At 49.4% G+C, this 27,921-nt stretch overlaps 1 protein-coding gene across 1 annotated transcript in view; it reads right to left on the bottom strand.

Moving 5' to 3' along the window:
- LOC117973308 (uncharacterized protein KIAA1671-like) overlaps positions 1 to 27,921 on the bottom strand; it is a 54,566-nt gene that overhangs the window by 7,153 nt on the left and 19,492 nt on the right. Inside the window, exons 5-6 of the mRNA XM_058994286.1 lie at positions 24,632 to 27,670; positions 23,963 to 24,094 (exon numbers count right to left, since the gene is read on the bottom strand). Coding sequence (XP_058850269.1) covers positions 23,963 to 24,094; positions 24,632 to 27,670 — 3,171 coding nt within the window. The remainder of the gene's footprint in view (positions 1 to 23,962; positions 24,095 to 24,631; positions 27,671 to 27,921) is intronic.

Raw genomic sequence — 27,921 nt, 5'->3', positions numbered from 1 at the left:
CCCTGACCTCAATGCAGAGCAGGTGGGTTTCTGTGTCCTCAGCTCACCTGCTCCTCTGCAGCTACACAGGGCCACATTAATGCACTGAATGTTGCCTGTGCTGCTCAGAGACTCGGAGCGCACAGCACTGCAGAAGGCGTGTGTTCTCAGCTAAATCACTGCAGTGCCTGTGTTGCTCAGAGACTCGGAGCGCACAGCACTGCAGAAGGCGTGTGTTCTCAGCTAAATCACTGCAGTGCCTGTGCTGCTCAGAGACTCGGAGCGCACAGCGCTGCAGAAGGCGTGTGTTCTCAGCTAAATCACTGCAGTGCCTGTGCTGCTCAGAGACTCGGAGCGCACAGCGCTGCAGAAGGCGTGTGTTCTCAGCTAAATCACTGCAGCGCCTGTGCTGCTCAGAGATTCGGAGCGCACAGCGCTGCAGAAGGCGTGTGTTCTCAGCTAAATCACTGCAGTGCCTGTGCTGCTCAGAGACTCGGAGCGCACATCGCTGCAGAAGGCTTGTGTTCTCAGCTAAATCACTGCAGCGCCTGTGCTGCTCAGAGACTCGGAGCGCACAGCGCTGCAGAAGGCGTGTGTTCTCAGCTAAATCACTCTGAACTGAACTTTACCGCACTGCGTGTGTGAAAACCTGGAAGTGATTTCCGTGGTACGAAATCAGTCAGAAACACTGAAAAGACCAATGAAAATTCAATGACAAACGTTTCATCGAGAGCTCTTTTTTTTGGCATTTTCTAAATCCAGCACGATTTTGCTCTTAATAGTTGCAGCTGACCAAAGCAGTTAGTAATTGGAGCTCTGAAGTACATTGAACTACATTGAACTTTGGAACACCTCAACTGATTCTAAAATCATTACCACAAAACCCAGCACTAAAACGACCCCCTCTTTCTGCACCAAGTAGAGGCACAAAATGAATGGGAGCAGCCCTCTGCAGTGTATGAGTGGAATGCTGTGCTCTGATCCTGTATACAGACCTGAGCGAGTGTTACTGTGCAAACATGTTCAGCTGACCAGACACATCGATGTCAATTAAAAAAAAATTAAAAATCAAATCAGGTTAGAAATATCATGCAACTATTCCTTTAAATTTTCACACACGCAGTCTTGAGAAATGTGTGGAAGAGGTAGGCAGAAGCCTGGAGCTAGCTCTCTCTCTCTCCACTCATTTTAAATTTAGCAGGTTTGCTGTGCTTTTCCTACAGATGTACTATGTAATTACAATGTAGTTTACCCTGTTTTGACAAGTTTTGACATGCTGTACTGTACCTCTCTGAGCTTTACCATGCTTTCACTGTGCCTTACTGCACTTTGATATGCTTTTATAAAAGGCCCTGCACACGCTATAACAGTACTCAGGAAATGCTGCTAAACATTCAAAACAAGCTGTAGTTGGTTTAAACAATGTGTCATTTGTTCTGTGCACAGGATGACATCCGCACACAAGAGAAGATACTGGTGTACACAGATCGAGGAGGACTCAGAAATGTGTTTTGCAAGACTGTTTTACTTCGTAACGTGTTCCCACCTGCCCGGGACCCAGCTACAAGAAGGCTTTCTTACAGAAATGATCACTTTGTGATTTCCACCTTCGTGTAAACACAGATCACAAAGTGTTACAGAGAAAGACGGCACCTTTTCTGCTGCTCGCTATGTCAACACAGTTCAAAAGTTTAACACCACACCAAAACCCCCTCAAAAAACCTGCTTTGCCAGAGATCGAGCCCCACCACCTCACAGTCAAAGTGACACACATCTCGAACAGGAAGTGCACGACTGGCACAAAGTGTGTGTGTGTGTGTGTGCGTGCGTGTGCCTGTGTGTGTGTGTGTGTGTGTGTGTGTGTGTGTGCGCCTGTGTGTGTGTGTGTGTGTGTGTGTGTGTGTGTGTGCGTGCGTGTGCCTGTGTGTGTGTGGGGGGGGGGGGGGGGGAAATCGAGGTAGCCGAGTGGTGTAAACTGTAATCACTATTTACTAAAATCGCACCAAGCTGCAGATACAGCCAAACTGTCTAAAGAACTCGAGGCAGCTGCATGGTACAGAGACTGGGAGAGCCAGGGTTCAAGGAAGCATCCTGTTCCGAGCGCTGTGCTGACTGGCCAATGAGATTTAGTCAGCGATTCGAGAGGGGCTGTTATGTAGGTCAGGGTGTTCAGACAGTGTGCTGAATTTGTCTACAGCAGCACCCTGCACTGTACTAACGAGGCAGGCAGGGAGGGAGATGGAACAGGTCCAACGCTAACCCTCCTCAGCACAGTGCTCCCCCACCACCCTCGAGCCCACAAGTGGAGGTGCATGTGTTTGGACAGGGCCAGGTGGATATGAAGAGAACATCCTGTTTCGGACGATTGCTGTCTTTCACCTCAACACGGAAAATCCAAAATCCCGCGGGTCAAGGAGAACGACATGCCAAAGAAAATGAAGTCACCGCACACAAGCAGGACAGTGGCAGTTCACACGCTGCTCGTAAAACACACAGGATTTCCTGCCACAGAAACACATCCATGTGCTGCCCTGGTCTGCGAGACTCCAACAATTGCTGATGTGAGCATGATTAAACAGAACCCGATTCCACCCCTATTCCGTGCCGATTAAACAAGCTTTTTAAAATAATAAAAACTGACAGAAAAAAAAGATAAAACCAGAAAATAAGAACATGTAAAGATGACACTATTCAGGAAAAGTGGCGTTTAAAAACAGCAGCAACAAATCTTGCTAGAATTGTGTAAAATGATTTTAGAGTCGTGTTCAATGCAGGCATCAGGCTTTTTCAAAACATCCTAGAAATTGTGAAATAGCCTTCAGTGGCAGCGCGATTCCCTAAGGCCGTCCCGCTCCAGTTATTCTGCCTTTTTTGCTTGCTTTATAAAAAATAAAACAAGACTTTGAAACAATGCACAGCAAAGCAGCAAGAGCAAGCCTGCACAAGAGGCGAGGTGTGCAGTCTGTGCTGCAGAACACTGCACGACTCTAAACACAAGCCTGAAATGCTAGAAATCCTTGATTTTACCCCCCAAACCCGATTTAATACCATTAAACCCTGACTTTCCCTGGTTATAGCAAAGGGGCACCTCATTTATAAAGGTGACCCCCTCATTCATTACAGCGCCACTAATCTGTTACACAACTGAAAAAAGGTGGAGACAGGAGCAGGTCCATATTGGATCATCCTGCACTGTTTCAACACACACCAGATTCCAAGAATACTACATCTGTATGTAAACCTTTTATTTATTTATTTTTTGGACACAGACTCGTCTCTACGGCACTCCTCTGTGAATATTAGTTTCCAGGAGGCACTTCGCTTTGGGTGCCTGTGTGTTTCCAGAACACAGAGCTGGCTCAGGAGAGCGATCGGAACGCTACAGGCCTCATGGAGCTCAAGTGGAGAACATGTGAGGAACTGTGGCACCATGACACCCGCGAGAACGGCCGTCACCACTTGGGGCGCTAGAGAGGGACCAGCCGTGGAGAGCGTCGAGCTTGGATCCCTTCAATAATCCTATTCCTGTCTGGAATCTCTCACCTTGGATCCCTTCAATAATCCTATTCCTGTTTGGAATCTCTGCTGCTGCCAGCAAGATGCATCTGCGCTCCAGTCTGTAACACAATACTACCTGAGCTGCACCCAGGCACAATTTCTATACCCAACCCTGCACGCTGTTCACCATTCATTTAAAACGAAATAAAGAAATCATTTTGCAGACAGTTTTGGTGTTTTAATACAGGGACCGCAGCCTCTAATGATGTTAACAGTGATACAAATAACATACTTCAGTATAACCAGCTTGCGTGCTGAAACAGTTCCAATATTTTCTTCGATTGACAGTTACAAAGGAGCTGGTCCCACAGGGCCGGCTTCACTGAGGCTCTGCGATCTATCACTATGGTACCGGGTAACTAGGCAACCAAATATTTTCTCTTTTGCACAACCGGTTCTCCAAGGAGCCGCAAAGCGGGGAGGGGGAGCCCTGCTCTGCTGCTGGTTCAGAGCTTCACCCCTGAGCTCTGAACCAGCAACTGCCAGGGCCAGCAAACTAGAACCAACCATCAGGCTAGCTGCAGTGTAAAAATCAGACAAGCGTTTCAGCCAGTGCTGGTTTGGAGAGAGCATTATTGGTATATTCCAGTTTCAGCGCTAACCGCAACAACACACTCCATCCCAGTCCCTCGGCTCTAACAACTAAACCACACTACCTCCCGGTCCCTCGGCTCTAACAACTAAGCTACATTACCTCCCGGTCCCTCAGCTGTAACAATTAAACCACACTCCCTCCCAGTCCCTCAGCTCAAACTACTAGACTTCACTACCTCCCAGTCCATCAGCTCTAACAATTAAACCACACTCCCTCCCAGTCCCCCAGCTCAAACTACTTGACCACACTACCTCCCAGTCCCTCAGCTCTAACCACTAGACCTCACTACCTCCCAGTCCCTCAGCTCTAACCACTAGACCTCGGTGCCTTTCAGTGCCTCAGCTCTAACCACTAGACCTCACTCCCTCCCAGTCCCTCAGCTCTCACCACATGGCCACCCTGCTTCCATTAATCCTGGCAGGTCCAGTTTTGCAAGCTGGTTGTTTATGAAGAAGAACAGCGACTGGGCTTCGAGTAGCACTTGAGTAAACAATGAAACAGAGTGGAAGAGCTGTGGCTTCATGTTGATGCCGAGTGTGACGGGAATGCAGTGAATCACAAGATTTATTGACATGCTTTCAGACCAAGCCCAGGCCTCAGGAAATCTTCTTGCGTCAACAATCCAGCTGAGTGGGTCTCACCACTGGGACTTCAGACAGCTACACAATGCATGCTGGGAGGGGCGTGGGTTTGTGTAGCTCAGTGGTTACAGTGCTGGGCTGCAGCGTGGAAGGCAGTGGGTTTGAGTAGCTCAGTGGTTACAGTGCTAGGCTGCAGTGTGGAAGGTAGTGGTTTGGGTAGCTCAGTGGTTAGAGTGCTGGGCTGCAGTGTGGAAGGCAGTGGTTCGAGTAGCTCAAGCATTTTTGACATTGTATCCCAAATGACCCAAAACTCAAAATAAATATAAAAACGTCCCTTTTCACACCCCTCCCCATTTCATTACGCAGCCAGGAGGCTTGGTTCAGTAATAACCCAACCCCCCCCCCCCCCCGCCCCTTCCCCTCAGCTATCAATTGTGTTGCATTATTTCCCAAGAGGAGGGAGGCACGCTCAGAATACGGGGGTGGCTGCAGCAGGGTTCCAAATCCTTCTCTCTCTATGAAACAAGGGAAGGGGTTTTAACAATATACAGCCAAACACAGCTTTGTTTATTTCATACAGCAAGCGGAACAGCAACTGAAGCCCATGCCATTCAAATTCCGTCACCACAGACTCAAACCGACCGCCGCAGAGCGTTTCAGCAAACCAATCATGCTATAAATATACTTCAATAAATAATTCACATTCAGAGCCCCACTCTCAATAACAGAAAGCCTTGGGGTTTTTTTACAAGACCAGGCAACTCTACAAACTGGTCAAATACATGATTGCATTCAGCCAGTCATTCCCACACTTAAAAAAGCCTCACGTACACTCCTGTATAAACTAATTAGCAGCAGCTTTATATCACTCAGGAACAAAGACTGGAATCCAGCATTGCAGCGTCACAGAAATTAAAAAAAAAAAAAAAACACACACAGAGGCATGTTTCACTATGAAAAACGTGACCTATAAAAATCACAGGTTGTTTTTGAGGGCTGTTATTACTGCAGTCCTGAAAATGTGCTCCAGTGATTGCACTGGGGACTGAAGCCATTAACAAGCACAAAGCAGAGGCAGCTGAAATACTGAAGGCATCCTTTCCCTTGTAGGGCTCAAATGAGATTCTGACTCCACTGGCACCGGGAATGCGTCTGTATCCAGTTTACAGCTGGGGAGGGACAGAGGTACAAGAGCCCATGTGACTAGAATCAACACTGAGAGGAGACAGGAGCCCTGATCGCACGGGACACACTATAGATAGCTCAGCTCCTTATCTGAAAACAACTAGAAACTAATGAGATGGAATGTAGGAGTTGGATCATTCAGACTGCCCAGGGCAGCACTCTGTGGGACATGTCCTGGCAGGCTGCGAGCAGGACGGAGCATTCCTAAAGCAGGAGGAGGCATCCTGAACAGGAGCGCTGTCCCTGTAGATAAACACGGAGGACCTTTCCTGAAGACCAAAGGGACGACGCACTTCAGCACTGCTAGAAACACAAACGCAGTCGAGGTGGCAGTCTAAAAACCAACGCTGACAGAGTTACAGCATTAAACCGCAGAGTTTACGAAGCATTCAAATTCACAAACCTGTTCACATGGAACCTGCGCGCCTCCCTTAACCCCTTCAGCAGCCCCTGCCTGTCCTGCACGCCAAGCTGCCTGTACATGAAGCTCACTGCTTTCGTATGGTCACTTGGATGACGAGAGGGATCCAACCTACTCCTCACCCCTAACCCCTGACCCCTGAACTCATTCTCTCTCTGTTCTCTCACAACTGTGCTTCCTTCCTTACCACACACACACACACGCACGCACGCACATCTATATCAATCTCTTGCTGGCAGACTCACTACTTTGTTTTTTCAGCAGCCGCCCCAATGACAAACAGAGGATCTGTGGCGTTGTTAATGAGCCTCTGGTTGCCGGCCCCACTCTGCACAGCTCAAGGCAAACACAGGAGAGGCGCTCACTGCACTCTGATAAGCCTTTTAAAGCAATCCTGTCCTGTGATGGTATTAACTGCAGTACTTTCTAAACTGCCTTCTACTTCAGTGTAAACATGAGATGTCACCGCAGGCTTGAGCTTCCCAGGCCTGATGAAAGCAGGGAGGGAGGGAGGGAGGGGTTGTGTGCAGTGTACTGTAGAGAGTCATCTAGTTACTGAATCAGTTTACTCAAACATTCAGGTTTTCAAACGGGACCTGCAAACACAGAGTGGGATACGTCCCAATTATTGAAAAACGTATTTCAGGAGTTTTTCAGGAGTCCTCGCTTTGGTACAACATTTTTGGTAACACGGTCCAATATTTGTAATTAAATCAGTTTAGATTAACAGAGACTCTGCCAGCAGAATTTGAAACCCGATTTGGTTCCAGAATCACATGTTGTACTATCTGAATGATTTTGAACCCGAGTCATTCAGGCGGGTGAGTGGACGTATCCCTGTCACAGAACCCTGGACTCGCAGGCTACCACAGAGCCCGGCTGTGACGCTCCGGACTGCCCTCTCAACAGCAGAGCGCATTCATCAGCTGGACTCAATGAAACCACTGTGAGAGCACAGAGATCCTGGCACCTCATTCTTCAAGGTGACAGATCTTACATCTCAATCGTACTCCTGATCTCGTTCAGCCGTCCACTGCAGAGCCATGCTGGTACAAAAACAACAGCCAATCCGCGGAACCCTCTGAGGCACCGCGCTGTGTTAAAACTCCTCCCGAGACGAGCAAACCAAAGGAAATCTAATCCTCGGGGCAGAGTTTGGGTAGTGCTAGCTGAAGCAGTGAATATGGTCCCCCTTTAAACCAGCGTTCCCACTGTATCGCTGGGTTTGTTTTCTAGAATAACTGACCCTGAAAAAAACCACTGAAGCTTTCAATATCAAGCACCCATTTGTCATCGCACAGTTTTTTGCAAATACCAACCAGCAGACAATGACCAGGTAAAAAAAATAAAAAGGAGATTGTTTATAAATCAGGGAGCCACTGATGAGGCCAGGAATCAAGACTGTAAACATGAGCGTCACAAAGCCTGTGGTCCATTTACGACCCCCCAAATCTGACCAGCTGAGGGGCCATATTGAATGGCCTTTTATAGCAACCAACTCAGGGGAAGTTTGATTGCCCATCTGTTAGTTTAGTGTTTGATTGCCCCCCTCGATTTGAGTTCTTCCTTGTGACGTCACAGCAAACTGATTCTATATAGGATCAGGGGTGTGCAGGACATTTCTATCTATACAGCATCCACAGCCAAATCAAGAAACACTGAGAGCCACAATGTGGTACTAGGTAACAAGTATAAAAATAAATAATGATGATGATAGATCACATATATATATATATATATATATATATATATATATATATATATATATATATATATATATATATATATATATGGAATACAACCTGTGTGCTGTGGACCATAAAATCTATCAGGAGTAGAGGAACAGTTTAATACATGCCAGACAGACAGACAGACGGACGGTCTTACGGGTTTGAGCGGGTCAGAGCTGCCACGCCTCTTCCTCAGTGAGAACCTGTGCTGGCTGCGCACAGAGAAGTGTCGGATGGACTCCCGGCTGCGCGAGGCGAAGTTCCGCAGGGAGGAGGCGCGCTTGAAGGAGGAGCGGCCGTCCTCGCCACCCCCAGCCCCTCCCCTTCGCTCGGGGGTCACCGTCGTGGTCACCAGGCTCAGGGCGTCCTGGAAGGAGCGCCGCACTGTGCCCATCCACTGAGTCACCTGCGACTGCGCCACTGCCAGCTTGTCACCAAGGTACTCCATCACGCCAGACACGGTGCAGAGCTGTACGGCACGTGAGATCCAGCCACTGCGGGCACGAGCGCGCACACGGAGCACACTGCAGGGCTCTGTGCTGGAGCACAGGGCTGATGGGATTCCAGCAGAAGTGGGTTTTTTTTTTTTTTCGTTAACGAGGGCAAGCAGGTGTGGAGAAGACAGCTAATAATTGTAACGAGTTAATAAAAGTTTCATTAATTTGTCAATTGAATTTCCAAAGTTCTCAGCAGCATTGAAGGTTTAAGTCTGAAAAGGGTTTAAAATCAGTAACTTGCTTCAAAATAGAAAGAAAATAATTTAACCAAATCACAAGAACGTAAGATTTTTACAAAAAAAAATAAAAAATCTGTATTTGTTTTACTTCAATTCCACTTACTTAATGCCAGCCCCCTCGTTACTGTCAGTTTGAGTTTATTAAAGGCAGGAAGTGCAGTAGCTGCTGTGCTGAGAGGGCAGTGTGCTGTTTTAATCCCAGACACTCGAGCAGAACTCAATCAAACTTTTTCCTGATCCGCAGTAGATGGAAGTCCAGGAAAGTGAAGCGCTAAGCGGAGACATTTCATTTTCCAAAGAGCACATTATTAATAAATCAAAAATCTCTATCCAGCCTACCAGCTTGGTTTACTGAGCCAGCAGGTCCTCCACACACTGAATGAGCAGTTCCTTCTATGCAAGAACAACAAGAATCTCACTCTTCTGGTCACGCGGGGCTTAAAACCAGGGAACAAACATAGAGAAAAACAAACAGTTTGAATGAACTCCTCTTCATTTCCGCAAGGCAGGCAGGCAGGCAGGCAGGCACAGTACTGCGTCAAACTAATCCACCACTCCACCTTCACTGACACCCGTTCCACTGAGTTAATCAGTCAGCACTGCTCAGCAAGCTCTTCTGTTCTTCCTCACTGCCAGGTAAGCTCTGCACTTCCTCCCCAATGCAGAGTCTGCTGCCGCATCTCTCTGTCTCTCTAGCCTTGAGAAAAAGGGCTTCAGCTGTGCTCTGTGCAGGCTGCTCCTCCTGGTTTCACTGTGCAACTGGGAAATCAGCAGGGAAACCCAGCAGAGAGCGAGAGAGAGAGAAAAAAGAGAGGGAGGGAGGGAGGGAGGGCCTCAGGGCTGGGCTTATCACTTCGGCTGCCTCCTAGCCTGCACTTGCACAGATTGCCTGCAGCTTTGTCGAGCAGTGTTCCTGATGACATCAGCCCCTTCTCTTGACAGAGAGCAAGCGGGAGAGGGCTGAGGAATGTGTCGGGGGCTGATGTTGCTTCTGCTTCGTCTCCCCAGCCTGCCTGCCTCTGCTCCTGAATGATTGTACCCTGTGGCTCTCAGATAGCGACGGTCACTTGAAGGGTAGTTAGATTAACAGATGGGAAGATGAGGGAGGGAGGGAGGGAGCTGTCCACAGATACAGCATGTGTAGTGTAGGGCTCTTGGGTAGCTGTGTGTGCAGGCAGTCTTCCTGCCTCCCCCTCTCCCTCAGTTTGTCCCTGTCTTTCCACCCACCCACTCCCTCCCTCCCTCCCTCCCTCCCAGGGAGAGAACAATGAGCTAGGTGAGGAAACAGGCAGAGGAAGGATTTGGGTTGGCCTCATTACAGTACAGAGAGAGAGAGAGAGGGGGGGAGGGTGGGGGGGTGGGGGGTTGTGATTGTGATTGTGTGGGGGTGTTGCCAAGGAAACCAGGGAACAACATCCGTCTTGCGCTCGGCAGCGCTGGAAGAGAGTACAGAGCGAAGGCAGGCAGGTGTGAGTCACCAGGCAGGTGAGACACACCTCATAGGAGTACAGGCATCCAGAGAGTCCCAGTGCTGCAGCGGAGCAGCCTCCTCACACAGCACAGGATACCCCTGCTCTGAACAGCACTGCAGCGGAGCAGCCTCCTCACACAGCACAGGGTACCCCTGCTCTGAACAGCACTGCAGCGGAGCAGCCTCCTCACACAGCACAGGATACCCCTGCTCTGAACAGCACTGCAGCGGAGCAGCCTCCTCACACAGCACAGGATACCCCTGCTCTGAACAGCACTGCAGCGGAGCAGCCTCCTCACACAGCACAGGATACCCCTGCTCTGAACAGCACTGCAGCGGAGCAGCCTCCTCACACAGCACAGGATACCCCTGCTCTGAACAGCACTGCAGCGGAGCAGCCTCCTCACACAGCACAGGATACCCCTGCTCTGAACAGCACTGCAGCGGAGCAGCCTCCTCACACAGCACAGGATACCCCTGCTCTGAACAGCACTGCAGCGGAGCAGCCTCCTCACACAGCACAGGATACCCCTGCTCTGAACAGCACTGCAGCGGAGCAGCCTCCTCACACAGCACAGGATACCCCTGCTCTGAACAGCACTGCAGCGGAGCAGCCTCCTCACACAGCACAGGATACCCCTGCTCTGAACAGCACTGCAGCGGAGCAGCCTCCTCACACAGCACAGGATACCCCTGCTCTGAACAGCACTGCAGCGGAGCAGCCTCCTCACACAGCACAGGATACCCCTGCTCTGAACAGCACTGCAGCGGAGCAGCCTCCTCACACAGCACAGGATACCCCTGCCCTGAACAGCACTGCAGCGGAGCAGCCTCCTCACACAGCACAGGATACCCCTGCTCTGAACAGAAGCACTGCATTCTGGCTGGGGGGTGGGCAAAAGACAGACCTCTGCCGCCCCCACCCCCCCTCACTCTCACTCTCACTCTCTTCCCTTCCCCCAGTCCAGAACACCACATACCAGTGCAGAATATTGTTACCTTAAACTACTTACTCCCCCACACACGCATGGCTCTATAGAATAATTCACTGCTGCTGCATATGTACAAGCATGGGAAACACACATTCGCATCACCTCTGACCAGCTTTTTAAAAGGGAAATAAACCACAATACAATACACTGTGTTACATGTCTTTCACACGGGGGGCGGGGGTGAATCTGTTGTTGAATTTTATTAAAAGTTCTGTTCAGTTGCAGTAGTTCTCCAGGGGTTTTGTTCAGGTTACAAACTCTGGTTCAACAACATGAAGTCGATTTAAGCACGTGCCTCTTAATCTGAATTGAAATGAACCAAGAATCAGGATAATGCGAGTCCTCTGAACGTCAAGCTCAATTTGCAGCTCCTGCAGTAGAAAACAAATCCAGGGAACGCGGTACTGTTTTAGCCCAGGCAGGTCGACTGGCAGCATGGAAACTCACTTCTCCCTTTCATTTTCACGGTTTCATGATTTCCCAGGTTCGTTTTTTCTCACCCCCACCCAACTCCACCCCACCTTCTTTAAACAAATAACAGCAGCAGCCCTGAAACACAGGCAGGCCTTATTTCCCTTGGAAACACATGCAAATGACATTCAAAGCAGGGAAGAGCAGTGCCTTTCTCACGACACACTTCCTTCAGAGAATCGCATGCAAACAGGATCCGGGGGACTGTGCGCCAGTGCTGCGGGCATCCGTCCGGAGCAGGGCTCAACCAGCACCCCTGCAAGGTGTTGGGAAGGGGAGGGGGGGGAGGGATCCTGTCTACTAGAGATCCCATCGCACCCTTTGCTAACCACAGTGCCCTCGCTACACTGTAATACAGAACTGATTACCTGCCAGTCCTGCTCCGTTTAAAAAGCATGTTAGGATAGTCAGACACCCCCCCACCCCATTGCCACGGCTGTCCATTCAAAATCAGAGCCATGGAGGCGGAACATGTGGGGCCCGTGTTGTGCAGCACCAGCGCACACAGAACAGCATAGAAGGAGCTATGGGGACGGCTGTGTGACATTTCTAATAGTTTGATATAATAGCAAAGGATCAAATACTTTAATGCTGCTAAAGGGTTTTTGCACAGCTACACAGTTCTGTTTGCTCCCTAAAGCCAGGAACTCATCCTCTCAGCAACAGCAGCTCTTTTTTTAAATGTATTTGTTGTTTTGGCTGAACACACACACACACACGCATGCGCACACACACACGCACGCACACACGCACGCACACACACGCACGCACGCATGCGCACACACATACACACCCACGCGCACGCACGCACGCACACACGCGCGCGCATGCGCACACACGCACGCACACACACACACACGCACACGCACGCACGCAGCTCACTCTTACAAGTAAACTTAGCTCCTGTCACTACATTTTGAAACATGAATCACACACACACTCATGTGACTCACAGCAGGACCTCGCAGACAGACACACTGGTACTCATCTCACAGACTGAGTAAATCTCTCAGCTGTGAGTGTCATCTCACTCCTGTTCTACCATAGCACAGCGTTCATTATTCACGTCGCTCTACTCCAGGTACAGCCAGCGCACCTCCCCTGCATTTCTCAGTCTCATACAGAGGCATGCTTTTTCAATGCAATTGTATATTCTGAAAGGCTCGAACATCTGCAAGGATTACAAAACCAATAAGAAACAACAGCGTAGGCGCACTTCAAGGAAACATTATATTGGAATTTTTTTTCAAAATATGAGCATATGTTTTTTCTTCAGCTGTACACTGGGATAAAAAAAAACGCACACAGCCCCATAATGTTCACAGTATTGCAGAAGGTTCTGGGGGTCAGTCTCTGGTTTCAGAAAGGCTGAGAAACACAGCTTTTAAATTCCTGTCAATGCATCCTTCACGAATCTTTGAAAACGACTCACAACATTGTCCCAGAGAGTAACTGGGGGCTGAGATTCAATGGGCTGAGATAGGACTCTGTCCTTTACTTCACTGTTAACCATCATCCACACTGCCACCCTGAACCGCACTAGAAACACACAGGCCTCGTGCGGATTCTTCTGTGCAAACAAGGGCAGCCGCTGCTGAGCTCTCACGCAGGATTCCAGCTGCAGGGCTGTTTCACAGGCGCTCTACAATGCTGCTGTTAAAAAACATCCAGCTTGTGTATAAATACCCACCCGGGTGCAGTATGCATCAATACTGCGCGTCCAATCCTAGGACGCTGCTCGGAACGAATGTAGCATATTGATCGAATGGACTGCAAGACTATGGACGGTGTCTGCAGTTTCAGAACGAGTGCCAGGTCTTTCTCATTGAGAATTGACGGCAGGTTCTGCAGCAGCAGTAGCAGCAGGCAAAATCTAGCCGGTCTGAGCCGCGCTGCGCTGCGCGACGGGAGGAGATGAAGCAGGAGTGGGGGGGCTGCGCATCCCCGCGAAGACAGACTGTCCGCCCGCCTGCCAGCCTCTAATTAAACAAAATCACATCAAGGTACTCCAACAGGATCGACAACATCCAGTCTAATACCAGCAAAATCGACTAACTGCCACATTTCCTAAGCATGCAGAAACACTGCATGCTTTTTTTATTTATTTATTTATTTACATAAATGCATTTATAGTTTGGAACACAGTTTAGATTTAAAAGAAAGCGGTGCAGACTTTGAACTGGCCATGTAGACGTGGTGAATCAAGCCCTGAAGCAACGTTCCTTCAGCGCTACCTGCTCACTACACCCAGCCCGCCTCACCCTGCCCCACCCCAGATTCCATGTTGTTTCCAAACAGATCTGCCTGGGGAATGTGCTCGGCAGTGTGAGCAGCGGCGACAGGACCGGTTTGGGCACAAACGTTGTCATTGGTTACGGATTACAATCACTGCATTGTACCTTTACTGCTGTTTGCAGAGTTTCAAAGCTAATGTTTAACTGATTCATGTCCTGTGCAGTGTTGCTGCACAGCGGCCACAACACACAGACTGTGCTCCCGAGTCATTCTTCACAAGGAATACTCAATCGGCAATCATGACTAGATACCCCTACTTGGGCTTGGTTCTTGGCTGGTGGAATTAAACGGAATAAGAAACATTGTAAAAGAAATACAATCTAAAATTCTAAAAGACAATAAATCAATGACTTACGAAGAACCTTGTTATTTACTGCTGCCGATTTTAACAAAGGAACATTTACATATATAAAAAAAAAGAAATTAAATCATATGTGAAGTAACACGCTAAGGGATGATGTCTGCTGACAGGAGGGCCAGTACGGAGCCGTGGTGGGGAGAGGAGGAGCTGAAGGAGCTAAAAAAAAGAGATTGGGGGCAGAGCAAACACAGGAATAAGCCAAGTTCACCAATCCCACAATACAAGCTGCAGTATGAAAGACTAGAGCAGTCAATAGAAACCAAGGCCTGCTATTCAAGTGTGACATTCAACATGGGAGGCTTTTACTGCATGCAGACTGGAGGCTGGTCCCTACTGTAGAGGGAGGAGCGGAGGGGAGGGATGACGAGGGAAGAGAAGATATTTCTCTATGAAAACAAAATACATTTCAGGAACAGGAAGAGGCAATTCATTCCCAGCAGGCCTGGGCTCGTCTCCACCTTGCTCCCCCTCTCTCCCCAGAAACACTCGCGCTTTGGCTCTCGCTCTCTCGCTCCCTGTCTCTCGCTCCCTGTCTCTCGCTCCCTGTCTCTCGCTCCCTGTCTCTCGCTCCCTGTCTCTCGCTCCCTGTCTCTCGCTCCCTGTCTCTCGCTCCCTGTCTCTCGCTCTCTCAACAGTTCTGTTTGAAATCCATCTCATTTTCAAAGACCTGGAAACCTCCCCTGTAAATGCAAACTACAGAGCGCCAAGACAGGGATTCTGGGATTCATCATCTCGTAGTCTCCAGTCTCGCTCCACACAGCTCCCTACAGGGAGAGAGATGGAAGGTTCCCTGTTAAACTGAAGACGACTGTCCCTGTTCCCTGTGCCCTGTGCCCTGGAGCCTGGCTCCCTCCCAGACGCACCAGGCTGCCCTTTGACAAACTCTGCAAACTGGAGTGGCCAACGGGACAGTGCCAAGAGCCGCGAGTGTGATGAGAGGCCCTCTGTTCCTGGGAGCGCTACTGTAACATCCTAAATAAACCCTGACTCAGAACTAGAGCAGGGAGATCAGCAAACCCAGGGGAAGGAGGGGGAGAGGGGGACAGCTGTGCAGTAGTGCGATCTCTAGGAGGCAACCCCTGAAAGCAAAGTGGTCTGTCCAGGGCCAAAGTATGAAACAATTCTGCAAAGAAAATACAATGTGTTTATCTAGTGGTTTGAACAGGCTCCCTATGGAAGATGCCCACAGCACAGAGTATGGTAATGTAGTCCTGCTTTATGACAACCACAACTTCCACCTGTAACACAATATACTGCATGACGCAATACCCTGCACAGAGACGGCACTAATTCTACACTCTCCAGCTCTGCACGCCGCTTGAGGCATTACTGGCACAACACACAAGGGATGTGCAAGTACTGAAAGACAAACAGGTTACAGGACCAGGAACGACATTCTGATACGAGGTACTGTGCAAGGACAGAAATAAGACTACTGCATAGTCGTTTCACCCATTCCAGGTTTTACTACCAGCTTGATAAGCCACAGTGTACGCTCAGGTGTGCTCTGTGTAAAACTCCTAGTAAAACCAGGGATGGATCAAACTGGCATGCAGTGGGAGTCTGATTCCCACCCTGTTGTGAAAATGTTAATGACACATTTCTGACACAACCGGACAAGCGGTTCTCAAGGTAGAACTTAAAAAAACATTACCGGTATGTTCAATTGTAAGAACGGTTCTGTAATTAAACTGGAAAAGCACAGAGGGAAATATGGGGGCTTCCACAAGGAGAGGGGGGGTGTTCAGCAGAACTAGAAAGACAGACAGCCGTGTTATAACGCTGTCTCAGTCCCAGAGTCTGACTCACAAAGCTGTACAGTGTGTTCCAGGCTGAGTCAAGTGCAGACACCTTGGAGGCTGAAAATCCATTGTGTGCATTTGTAAAGGTTGTTCAATAGGGGCCAGCCAGTGCAAGTGTGTGTGTCAGGCAGCCTGCTCATCAGACAAGAGGCAATTTCTACACATACACATACGCTTGGGGTGCCTGCCAGCATGCTTCGTGCCTGGGAGACAGAGAGATAGAGACACAGAGAGTTATGAATGCAGCTTTTACAGAAGCACACACACAGTACTGCTAACCCCAGGACTCCAGGGTGCAGGGGGCTGGAGATGAACCCTCTTCTAGAGCCCAGGATCTTTATAGGTACAAGAACCCGCCTGCCATGGAGAGGGCAGGGTGCCCCCCACACCCCCAAACTGAGCTGCCAACCCCTGCTTAGCTTCCGTGACCTCAACTACAGAAAGGGTTTAATGGAGTAACAGGATAGCAATGCAGCCAAGTGCACTGCTTCAGAAATGGAACTGTGATTAGAAATACCAATGCATGCGCGCAGCAGGAACACAACCTTCCTTTTAAGGAGAGGAGCACGACAAAATCAAATGAAATAAAAAGGCTCTCAGCGCCCCCTGCTGTTTACAACTGATGAAAGCAGTACATTAAACCAAGCCTTTCAGATAAATAATAAGCTCATCTTATACCCAAACTCCTCCCTGTTTTAATCATCGCACCCACCCCCCCCATCCCCCCCCCGCACACGCACACGCACGCAGAGGGGTGACTGGTGGAAACAGCCTGCACTGAGATCACACAACAGCAGGCGAGATCACCAAGTAACCAAGCACAGAATAAATGTGTCTTTTTAAAAAGTGTGTCGAGCAGGAGAAGCTGCTCCACATACAAGATCCACAACAAAGGTAACAGGAAAAACCTATGTGTATGTATGTGGTTATAGTCAATAAAAGCATGCAGCAATATTTCAGTGCAAGCACAGTTCTCTCGACTAGCAGTAAACATTGGCCGGGCCCACTGAATTTCACGAACGAGGGCTTAGCATTTGGGTTCAATATTTAATAAAGGGTTTTATTTTTCTCCAGCCAGTATCTTCAAAACGAAATGTATAGTACCAGTCCAGACCAAGAAAATAGAAGTTCAAACTTCAAACACAAAAAAAACAAAACAGAACTTATCAAGTATTGCACTGAAACAAGAAATAAAAAAATAAAAAAACAACATTTTAAAGGAATTGAAAAGTGTTTTTGTTTAAAAAGGCTGCGTTGGTTTTGGGGGATGGATACCCGCCCCCCTGTGCTGCACTCCTCTCTCACGCAGAGGTTATTTGGGTATATCCTCCACAGTATTTACACAGAAACACACGACAGTACTCATAACAAGGCTGCACCAGCCTCACTTCCCCCGTTTCAGTGTCTGAGCTCAAACCACAGCACAGCGCGAATGTGCTTTTTATATCATTTCAGCCTCGACCGGCCACTCGGCACCAATTAAGCAGCAGCAAAACCGATGTGTGCACAGGAAGTCTGATCTGCGAGACAGGCCAGACTCGACCGTCTAACCCTTTCATACATGAAATATCTTTGCTTTATATGGGGGGGAATGGCGTCCTATCAAGCGTTTGCGTCTTCCATGTGTCCCCATATAAAAACAGAAGAGAGACACGAACCTCCCACATATGGAAAGATAAACTACACCACAGTACAAGAACACAGGGGCAGAAATAAGACTCCTGCTGTGTAGCAGTGTCAATCATTCCAGGGTTTACTACGAGCTTGATTAGCCCCAGTGTAAGGGTGCGAGCTCTGGTGTGTCTTATTAAACTCACAGTACCTTCAGTACATAGACCACAGCTAGAATACAGTGCAATGCAATTTGCTTGAGCACCTTTCCAGAGAAGCATCTCAGAGCCCACTTTCTACAAACGTTTGTTTCTGGCACCTCATCTTCAAAGCCACTATTTGCGAGCGCCACTCGTGTGCAGTTTCTAGTGCTGGCCTGGTGGTCAGTGGCATGGGATGGTCTGCAATCCACCAGCACCAGGACAGATAACCGCTGCTTTTACCATTACAGCGTCTTCCAGATCCTAACTGTATATTGTGCAACACTGCAATCGGTCTTCTCAATATCCCGCTGTCGCTGAAGACCAGCGACCCACCTGCAGCTGCCTCTGTAGCCCGGACTGTAATCAAACCTGGCAAGTTATGAGAGAGGCAGCTTTTCAAATCCTTCAACACCAAGGAGGGCTTAGGGTTGCTTTACAATCCAGTGTTAATTCAAGACCTGTAGACACTGACTGTTAAACTTCATCCCTGTACAAACTCAGATAAAGATAAGTGTTTCATAGAAGCTTGAACACGTTATCAAATTGAAAAGGCTGAAGGCGATACCGCGAGAACTGCTGTTCAGATGTTTGCATTAAATAAGAAACAGCTTTTTAAAGGGTTTGAGTCGATCGAGCTCGGGCTTGTAAAGCTTTTGTGGCAAAACTAATTATCCCCAAAGTGCTTCACAGAGTGCAGATCAAGACAGTGGATAAACAAGGACGCAGCGGACTGCCAGGGGGTTCACTGTCCTGTCTGATGAGCGAGTCTGCAACTCAAACCCCTCCACACGCAGAGAGAGAGAGAGAGAGAGAGAGAGAGAGAGAGAGAGACAGAGAGAAAGAGAAAGAGAGAGGAGAGAGAGCGAGAGAGTGAGAGAGACACACACACACACACAGAGAGTGTGAGATACACACACACACAGAGACACACGCACACACACACTCCTGAGTTGCTACAGATAGCCATCTCCTTTCACCGGCAGCCAAGCAGACACCCCCAAGAGTTCATATAAACAGATGTGCAGCATGAAAGATTTTTTTGAAAGCTCCGCTCCCCGACTTACCCACACATACTGCAAGGGCTTGAGGAAATTCGGGCAGTAATAGAACTCCATTTGTCCTCCACACACCAGGTAGGAACAAAAAAAAATAAATAAAAAAACAGGGACGAACTTGTTTTGCTCGCTTCAGAATGCCGATTTGAAAGCTGATACCTGCTCCCAATTTCTTCTCAACTAGTTTTGTTTGGAGTTGTTGTTAATGTTGTTCAACTAATAAATACAAAAATAACATTTAAAAAAAGGTCACAGCTGTGGCGCAACTGGTGCACTTTCTATATCTGCCCTGTGATCGGCACTGCTTTTGCTAAAGGGATGTACAGAGAGTCACAGAGACGTGTGAAGGAGGTGGGGAAACAGAGAAGAAAAAAGAAACCCATATATAATTAACAGAGCAGGCTGGTTAGCGGAGAGGAGCCGGGAAGCACAGCCCCTTTAAACAAACGTCATCACTTCCTCTTCAGTCAGGGTCATGTGACCTGCCCCTGGCCTTACCTGTTAACCCTTTAGAGGTAGCGTCCCTTCACTGAGTGTCAACGTCCTGTATGGCTCAGCTCCAGTGCCAGGGCACAGCAGTCTAAGACTCCAGTCCGTAGCAGCTTTAAGCCACTGCAGGCTTTACTAGGATATTGAAATCGGTCACAGTAAAACCTGAAGTGGATTATGCTGCTATGTAAGAGGAGTCATCATGCCTGACCGGTTACTATGCACACTGTCTACACGGCATTCCATTCCAGAGCTCAAAGGGGCAGTCCTGGTTTTTGATCCAAGTCCAGGTAATCTACATTGCATTTAATAGGAAGCGCTACTCTAGAGTGTGTGGGACTGCTCCTCCTGTCTTTAATTTCCACTCCTCTCCTGATGAAGACACCTTTGTGGTCTCGAAAGCTAGTTGATATATGTATACATATTTTAGCACATCCTATAATTATGGAGCTGGCTCCAGTGATTCAGGCAAGAAGCTCTCAACTGAAGAACCACATACAGGGATGGAAATAAGACTCCTATTGCGTAGCAGTTTGATCCAGTCCTGGTTTTACTAGGAGTTTAATAAGAAACACCTGAGCTTGTTACCTGTACACTGTGGCTAATCAAGCTTGTATTAAAACCTGGAATGGGTGAAACTGCTACGCAACAGGAGTCTAGTTCCATCCCTGACATTCGTACTGCAGCGACGTGAGACTTTATTACTTCAATATATTTATATCTGGAAATTCAGCCGGGTACCCCAAAGGGAAGCGTGGGGAAATAACACGCACACACGCACACACACTGAGACACACACACACACACTGACACACACATACATACTGAGACACACACACACACACACACTGAGACACACAGACAGACACACACACACACACACACACACACACACTGAGAGACACACACACACAGACACACATACATACCGAGACACACACACACACACACACACGTACACACACACAGACACACCTCTGTCTGCTCTGTTGAAGTTATGTTCATTTTGCCTAGCCCTAGAACTTTGTAAGTTCCCAAAGCAGCCAGGCTACAGAGAGCTGATGGGAAATGCAGGTCCAGTGGAGCCCGTCCCACGGCCGCTCATCTTTCCATGAGCATCACCTTCTACAAATGAAGAAAACTGAGACACTGCAATAGCACGTGTTTAACTATCACTGATGGTGGATTGCAGAGGCAGGACAGCAGCGTGTGCAGCCCTGCAGTGTTTTCACGTGGGGTTCTCTACTACCTCAGTTTAGTAACCCGAATGCTTCCATCTCAATTCAGCTGCATTGCTTTCTCTAGCCACCCCTGCAAGGGTTCACGTTTCCAACTCCCTCTGATGCTGTTTGATGAATAAATCAAAGAAAATGCCGTCCCTGAAAACAGCCATGCAGAGGAAGAAAGGCTTTGTACAGAGATTAACAGACTGAGTCAATACTCAATAACAGGAAACGTCACACACCAGCAGGCATGGCTGGGAATACACAAGCTGGAGCCAAAGAGGCTTTTAAAAACACGGGACTTTTCTGAAGCCTTTATTACTGCTAGTCGTCAAGAGACTTCTCACAATGCAACCCAACAGAGATACTGGACCAAGAAACACATTACTGTTTAGTTCTGGGATGGAAATAAGGCTCCCATTGCATAGCAGTGTGATCCATTCCTGGTTTTCCTATTAGTTTAATAAGACACCCCTGAGCTTGTATTAAAAGCTGGAATGGGTTACACTGCTATGCAATAGGACTTATTTCCATTCCTGTAGCAGTAATGGCCATGATTCATTTCCATTCAAGCAATGACTAACACAGATAACCGCTGTTTGAGCAAGCAGTGCCACCTAAAGGTCATACTCAGGGACGCCATGTTGCTCTGAAGTTTCTATTCCCAATACCTTACCAGCTGCTAAAGGAATATTCTCAGCATCAAGGAGTACCTGGACTTCAGACCCGGTGGAATTCACCTGTAAACATGATTAACTCTGTGAGCGCTGTGTCACGTCACAGCCCAGCCCAGGATAACAAATCCAATAATCTACAAAACAGTAAAACGCTTTGAAAAATATGGTATAGGATTAGGACCAGGCTGGAATGAAACCGTGGACTTCGACTCCCTGACACCACCGTGTCACAACCAGAGAGAGCAGAGAGTGTGCTGACCAGTCCACAGCTACCGCTACAGTACAGCATGCTAATGAGCACATGCAGTACTGCCATTCACCCACAGGGTGGCAGCAGACTCGCACAGTGAAGCCAATGCCTTCCAATCGACTTGAAAAGCTTACTATTAATTACACTAATGAGGAAGAGGAAGAAGCTGCCTCACATTAACCCCTGACGGTGAATGACAATTTGTTACGCTCCCTACTGCCTCCTAATGGCAGGAAAAAGGGATGCACATTTTAAGTTCCCAAAGCAGCCGGCCATTTTTTTAAGTTTCTGTTGACGTTTTGAAAGCTAAAACACAGTGTTCAATGCAGACTGTTTTGCTCGGTTCAGAATGCTGATTTGAAAGCTGCTACCTGCTCCCAATTTCTTCTAAACTACTTTTGAAATCTAATCATGTTCTTGCTGTAGTTACTGTTGTTTTAATAGGGATCAGCGAGCAGTTCCTGGGTATTTCTTTACTCTTTCCAACTATTACACCTCCCTTCAGCACTGGTAGAGCACAAACACACACAAACACACACACACATCATTGCCAATGTAAAGACGCTCTGCAGGAGCAGGAAGTGCACATCGCCATGGCAATCAGGCTGGCTGAGTGCCACTGGCAGGCATTACCAGGTGAGGACAGACAGGCAGGGAGTGCCTCCACACACCCACCTTGGATATTTACAGAACCTGTGCTGCTGGGATTGCACAGCAAATCAACACAAAGGTCAAGCTGCCTTCATTGTGACACGCTTAAAATCACAACGCTGCTGCCAGGGGACTCTCCCAAGCTGCCTCCAGGACGAGGCTGGCAGTGCCAGGGACCGCAGCGATCCAGGAGGCAGAGAGTTATGAGAGGAATACAGCTAAAGCAATGCGCAGGACGCTGGGACCAGCGCTGAGAAAGACTTGCATTAAATGAGTTTCTACACAGAACACCAGTGCGTGGGATTTATAGTTCCAGCTGGAATTCATAACAAGTTATAAACACAGGGCTCCCACTCGGCTCACCTGTCATCGGCTACACCTGTCTGATTCATGCGGGGAAGGAACGGTATTACATCAGGGTGACCACCAGGGGCAGTCATGACAACTAAACCACTAGCAGCTCTAGTACTGTGTAAAAGAAACACCGCCTCTCCCATTGCTAATCCAATACCTTATTCACACCCTCGCCACAGACCAGCACACGGCGACGTCAGGACTGTGAATGAACGCAGATCACGTGCTTGTGTGCCGCTTCAATGTGCATTTCTTAGGAAGTTAAAATCGGGTAGACAGGTTTGTTCAGGATCCTTCTGTTTTCTGGGTTTATTTATTTTTGGCAATTTGTCAAAAAAACACATGAATAGAAATGTGTTAAAGATGTGCCGAGTGAGTCTGAAGGGCACGGCTCCTATTCTAGAAAACGAACGAGGGAGTCCAGTAAGCACTCCTCCTGCTCCTGTGTACTGGGCTGGTAAGAATAAATCAGACAGAATCAGAGGATACGCAGCATCAGCTGACAGCTGGATGCCAAAGAGGTAAATATTCAAAGCAACATCAAAAGCAAAACAGGAGTCAGGACTGCGTTGCGCTGGTATGGTTCTCTTTGTACCACCTCGGCGAATGCCAGGGCGCCAGGGTAATGACGCTGGAGACACTGCCAAGATCAGCAGCCTGCAGCCCATTCCAGTTTGACGGGTGCTTTAAAACAGAAGCAGATGAAGGCGAGGTGCGCAGATACCTTCAGCGTTACTCACACCTAGAAACAGCAGCCCACCCTTCCCTGCTTGGAATAAAACACTCCCACAGGTTAGCACCTTAGCAGCAGCTGCACTGGTTCATAATTAACAGACCAGCCCGCATTCCTTTGCCGTCAGCACAGCTTCTATCTGGGAACGCAGCGAGGGCGTGGAGACCAGCACCACAGAGTTCACTACAGGATCTTCAGGGAGGGAAAGACACCTCACTATGCCAGACTTGGAACACCTACACCAGAGCGCCCCCACTCTGCATGGAGGTGTAATCGCATGCACACAAAACTGCAAAATAAAATATATATATTTTATAAATTCTAGGATGACTTTTGATTGCATTTATTCCTGGTTTTACTATGAGTTTAAAATCAGACTTCCTGAGCTTGTTCCCTGTACACTGTGGCTAATTAAGCTTGAACAGTATTTTACTTTGAATTGGTGAAGCTGCAATGCAATATTTCTATCCCCGTTCTTACAGATTCCTCCCACACCCCCCCCCCCCATATCCTCGTCACCCCCCAGCCCGCTCCCTTACCGCGCCCCGCTCGCTGGTCCTCTCGCGGTTCATGCTGTGGGCCCTCATTCGGGTCAGAGAGGCGCCATCGAGGGTGTCCTCCGCTCCGAAACTCTTCCGCGAGGAACTCTTGGAGCGCTCCCGAGAGGAGTCCTGACACAGGGACACAGCGTTAGCTCTCCTCACAACCTGCACATGCAATAGCGCTGGCTGCACTAGTTATTAGCAGTAGTGATGTGCATGTCAGTGTGCAGTGATACCCTGTAGATGATGCGCATGTCAGTGTGCAGTGATACCCTGTAGATGATGCGCATGTCAGTGTGCAGTGATACCCTGTAGATGATGCGCATGTCAGTGTGCAGTGATACCCTGTAGATGATGCGCATGTCAGTGTGCAGTGATACCCTGTAGATGATGCGCATGTCAGTGTGCAGTGATACCCTGTAGATGATGCGCATGTCAGTGTGCAGTGATACCCTGTAGATGATGCGCATGTCAGTGTGCAGTGATACTACACGACTGAGCGCTAGCAGGAGTAGTGATTGGATTTGTTTCATTTTTAGTAACAGCCGCAGATTTCTTCTTATTAGCATCATTAACACCCTCCACTATCTGTATTATTATTATGTATTAGTGTTGGATAATTGGATACCGACTCTACACTAAAGAGCAAGGCAGCCTTATCCTTACCTTCTTCTCTCCCCACGCGAGGGCCCGCGGACGGTGCATGCTCTTGCTCCTCTTCAGCCCGCTCTCCTGAGGGAAGCTCTGCCTCCCCCTGCTGGACTCCGCTGGGGCGACAGGGCTGTCCTGGGCCGGCGGGTACCCATGTTTCCTGGGCTCAGGATAGTGGGGCTCTAACTCCTGCTCCTTCTTCCTGGACTGTCTCCTCGCGTCTGCCTCGTAAGGGGCCCGGGCAGACGCTGCTGTCTCTCTGGGTAGATAGGACCTGGACTCCTGGCCGTGCCTCTCGTTGCTCACAGACACTCTGGGAATGTACCAGTCGTTCTCCAGCCTGGTTGACTGGCTAGTGACCGGCTTGGCAGAGGGCAGCCAGAGGTCCTCTTCCCTGGGCTCCTTGACCCTCTGTTTGAGTCGGCTACCCAGGGCTTCATCCACCGCATGCCCAACCCTCTTTTCCCTGCCGGCACCGTGATCTGAATCCCTGACAGACTCCGAATGCTGCACCCAGGAAGGTTTGGGGGTGTCCCTCCTGTAGTCCAGTCTCCAGTCCGCCTCCGAGCTCCTGCTTGTAGCATAAACATCTTCCAAGGAGGAGTTTCTCTCTAGGGGAGAATGCCTTGTGGTTTCCGGGTATATGTAGTCAGGTTTAGCCCTCCTTTCCTCCCTGGAATAGGAATCTACAAAGCCGGTTGGTTTTTGCGGTTCCGGCTTGGGCAGGTCGCTAGGCTGGTAAGCCGCGTAGGTCCTGGCCCCACTGGGGCTGTCCAGGTTTGTGGAAGGCTGCGATGAACCCCTGGAAGTCCTTGCTAGGGGATAGCAATCCTCTTCGAGCCTCTTCTGCCAGGGGTCAGTCACCTTCGGGGACATGCCTTTGTATTCCGCAGTTAGGGCATCAATATCCAGGACTTCCATCCTGTAGCCTTCCTCAGCTCTGGAGGTGGGAGCGTTCCCCTTTGTTACCCCGTCAACCTCCATCTCGCGGCTGCCCCGAGGGGGTTGGTAGCTCTGCGGGTCTGGGCAGGCAGGCTTTTCTGATTCAGGGCTGTCCCTCCTACTCTCGTGCAGCACTGCATCCACATTCAGGACCTTTGGTCTCATATGAGATTTATTGCCGGTCTCCTCCCCAGCCTCATCGCTCCTGCTGCCCGCTGCCGTCCGTTCGTAACTCTTGGGAGCGTCTTCAATCCCCAGGTCCTTCACTTTTGACTTCCCGTAGGCAGCTTCCAAAGAGGGGTTCCTCTTCAAGTTCAAGACCTGCCCCTGAGCCCCCCACCTTCTGTAAGACTTCACTGAGAAATCGTCAAAGGTTACATCTATCCCCACACCCTCGGAGGGCTGCTGCTGCTGCTGCGTGGTTTTGGATCCAAGGCTTTCGAGTGGATAGTCTGGCATCTGACCAGTCAGTGCAAAATAAGTGGCCCTGGGCTCAGAGTCTTTTCTCTTCTCCTTGGGAGGAGTGTCTCGCACCCTGGTATTGCCACGCTGCTTCAACCCAACATCTTGGTCTGCTGTCTTCAAGCTCTTTGGTGCCTTGACTTCCTCAGCTCCACTGTTTGCCAGCCTGTATTCCCTTGTCCTCATGCTAGTCCCCCGGTTGCCAGAGGAGGCTGCCGTCCTGCGGTGGTCTCCAGCAGGCACTTCAGAAGGGTATTCGTTCTCCTTCGCTCTGCTAAACTCTTCAAACTCACTGACCGCAGTCTTCCCCTGGGTGGAGAGGGTCTGCCCCGGCTTAAATGTTCTGGCCTCGCCCTTGGAGAGCGAATGGGTTTCCGTTGTGGAGGGACGCCCGGCTGATTCTGCCTCCGACCAGCGGGGCTTCTTCTCCGATGAGCTCCAGTTGTAGGCGTCCGGAGAACTGTCCCTCTGAGCGTGCGGCGTTTCTTTCTTAAAATACTCGTCCTTCTCCTGCAGGGCTTCGGCCCTCCACTTGAACAGCGACCCCACCCTCAGGTACTTGGCTCCCCCGGAAGGTTGTTTGGTTTCAGCAGGACCCTCATCGGGTTTCGCCCTGGTCCCTCTGCTTCCCAGTGACCCATCATCGGCCACTCCCCAAACAATTTCCTCTTTAGGAACTTTAACCCTTTCCGGCACAGCTTGCTGGCTGGTCACGCTCTCCTCAGTTCTTATCCTGCTCTTGGCCATCCTGCTGGCACCCCGAGACTGTGTCTCCTCAACAGGTAGCTTCCTATAGAGCTCCCTTTTATCGGATCTCTCTGGCACTGGTTCCCCTTTGGGGGCGTTCACAGGGACTGGCTGCTGCCTGACCCCCTGGCTCTGAACTGAAGGACTTTCACTGTCCCTGGCGTCCTTCGCGGCCGGCCTCCGGGATCGAAGGGTCATGGCTTTGTCCTCTAGGGCGACCGGCACGCTCTCGCTGACCGCCTTCTCGCTGACCGCTTGAATGGTGTCGAAGACGTGATCGACCCTCACAGCCTCCACAACGCATTTGGGCAAAACCTCCCTGGTGACGAGGGGAGAGGGCTCATCTTGCAAGGCAGCCGTCGACGGAGAGCTCCTGCGGTCTTCATCTCTGTAGGGAAGACTTCTGCGGAAGGACTCGGAAGAAGAAGAAGAGGAGATGGAGGTGGAGGTTCCAGATCTCTCCCTCTCCCAGCGGACAGAGTCAGGGGACTGGCCCTGGTCCAGCTCAGGCACCCCTTTCCTCCCTCCGGTGGTCTCCTGTTTCAGATTCGAATTATCCGAGCAGATGTGGGCTTCCATCACCTTGTGCTTTACCACATAGTTTTCGAACAGGGAGGCCCTCACTGTCTGGAAGGAGGAATAGGAGCCGTCCCTGGCTTTGCTGTCTGGCTTCTTACCCGCTGGTTGCTGCTGCTCGGAGGCCTGTGGAAGGCTCTCGCACTGGGGTCCCAGGGGCAGCTTCTCTCCCAGGATGCTGCCCTTCTGAGCCACCTGAGTCACCACCTCAGGCTTCGACGACGGAAGATTTTCAGGAATCGGTCGCGTGGACTTCATGCTTTTCCAGGAGAATTCCGGGAATTTGGAATCTGTCTGCTCGCTCCGGCTAGGGGACGGGTCCTCAGTCTATAAGGAGAAAAAAAAAAAAAAAAAGGTAGCAACTTCAGCGCCCGATCGCAATTCGTCATCAATGCAGACAGTCATACAAACTGCAGCATCACCTCTAAATACATATTGAAAAAGCCCATCCTAATATTAAGCTCTCCACAATGTCTTGATATAGATTTTGAGGGAGCCTCTTTCACAATATCTTAGTCAAAATGGATCTTAATAGTAATTCCAGTGCTTTCCCTTTATAACGTTGTATTGAGGAGCCT

The sequence above is a fragment of the Acipenser ruthenus genome, chromosome 21 (genome assembly GCF_902713425.1).
Source record: "Acipenser ruthenus chromosome 21, fAciRut3.2 maternal haplotype, whole genome shotgun sequence".
Classification (NCBI taxonomy): Eukaryota; Metazoa; Chordata; class Actinopteri; order Acipenseriformes; family Acipenseridae; genus Acipenser; species Acipenser ruthenus.
This window is presented reverse-complemented; position numbering and strand designations above follow the sequence as displayed.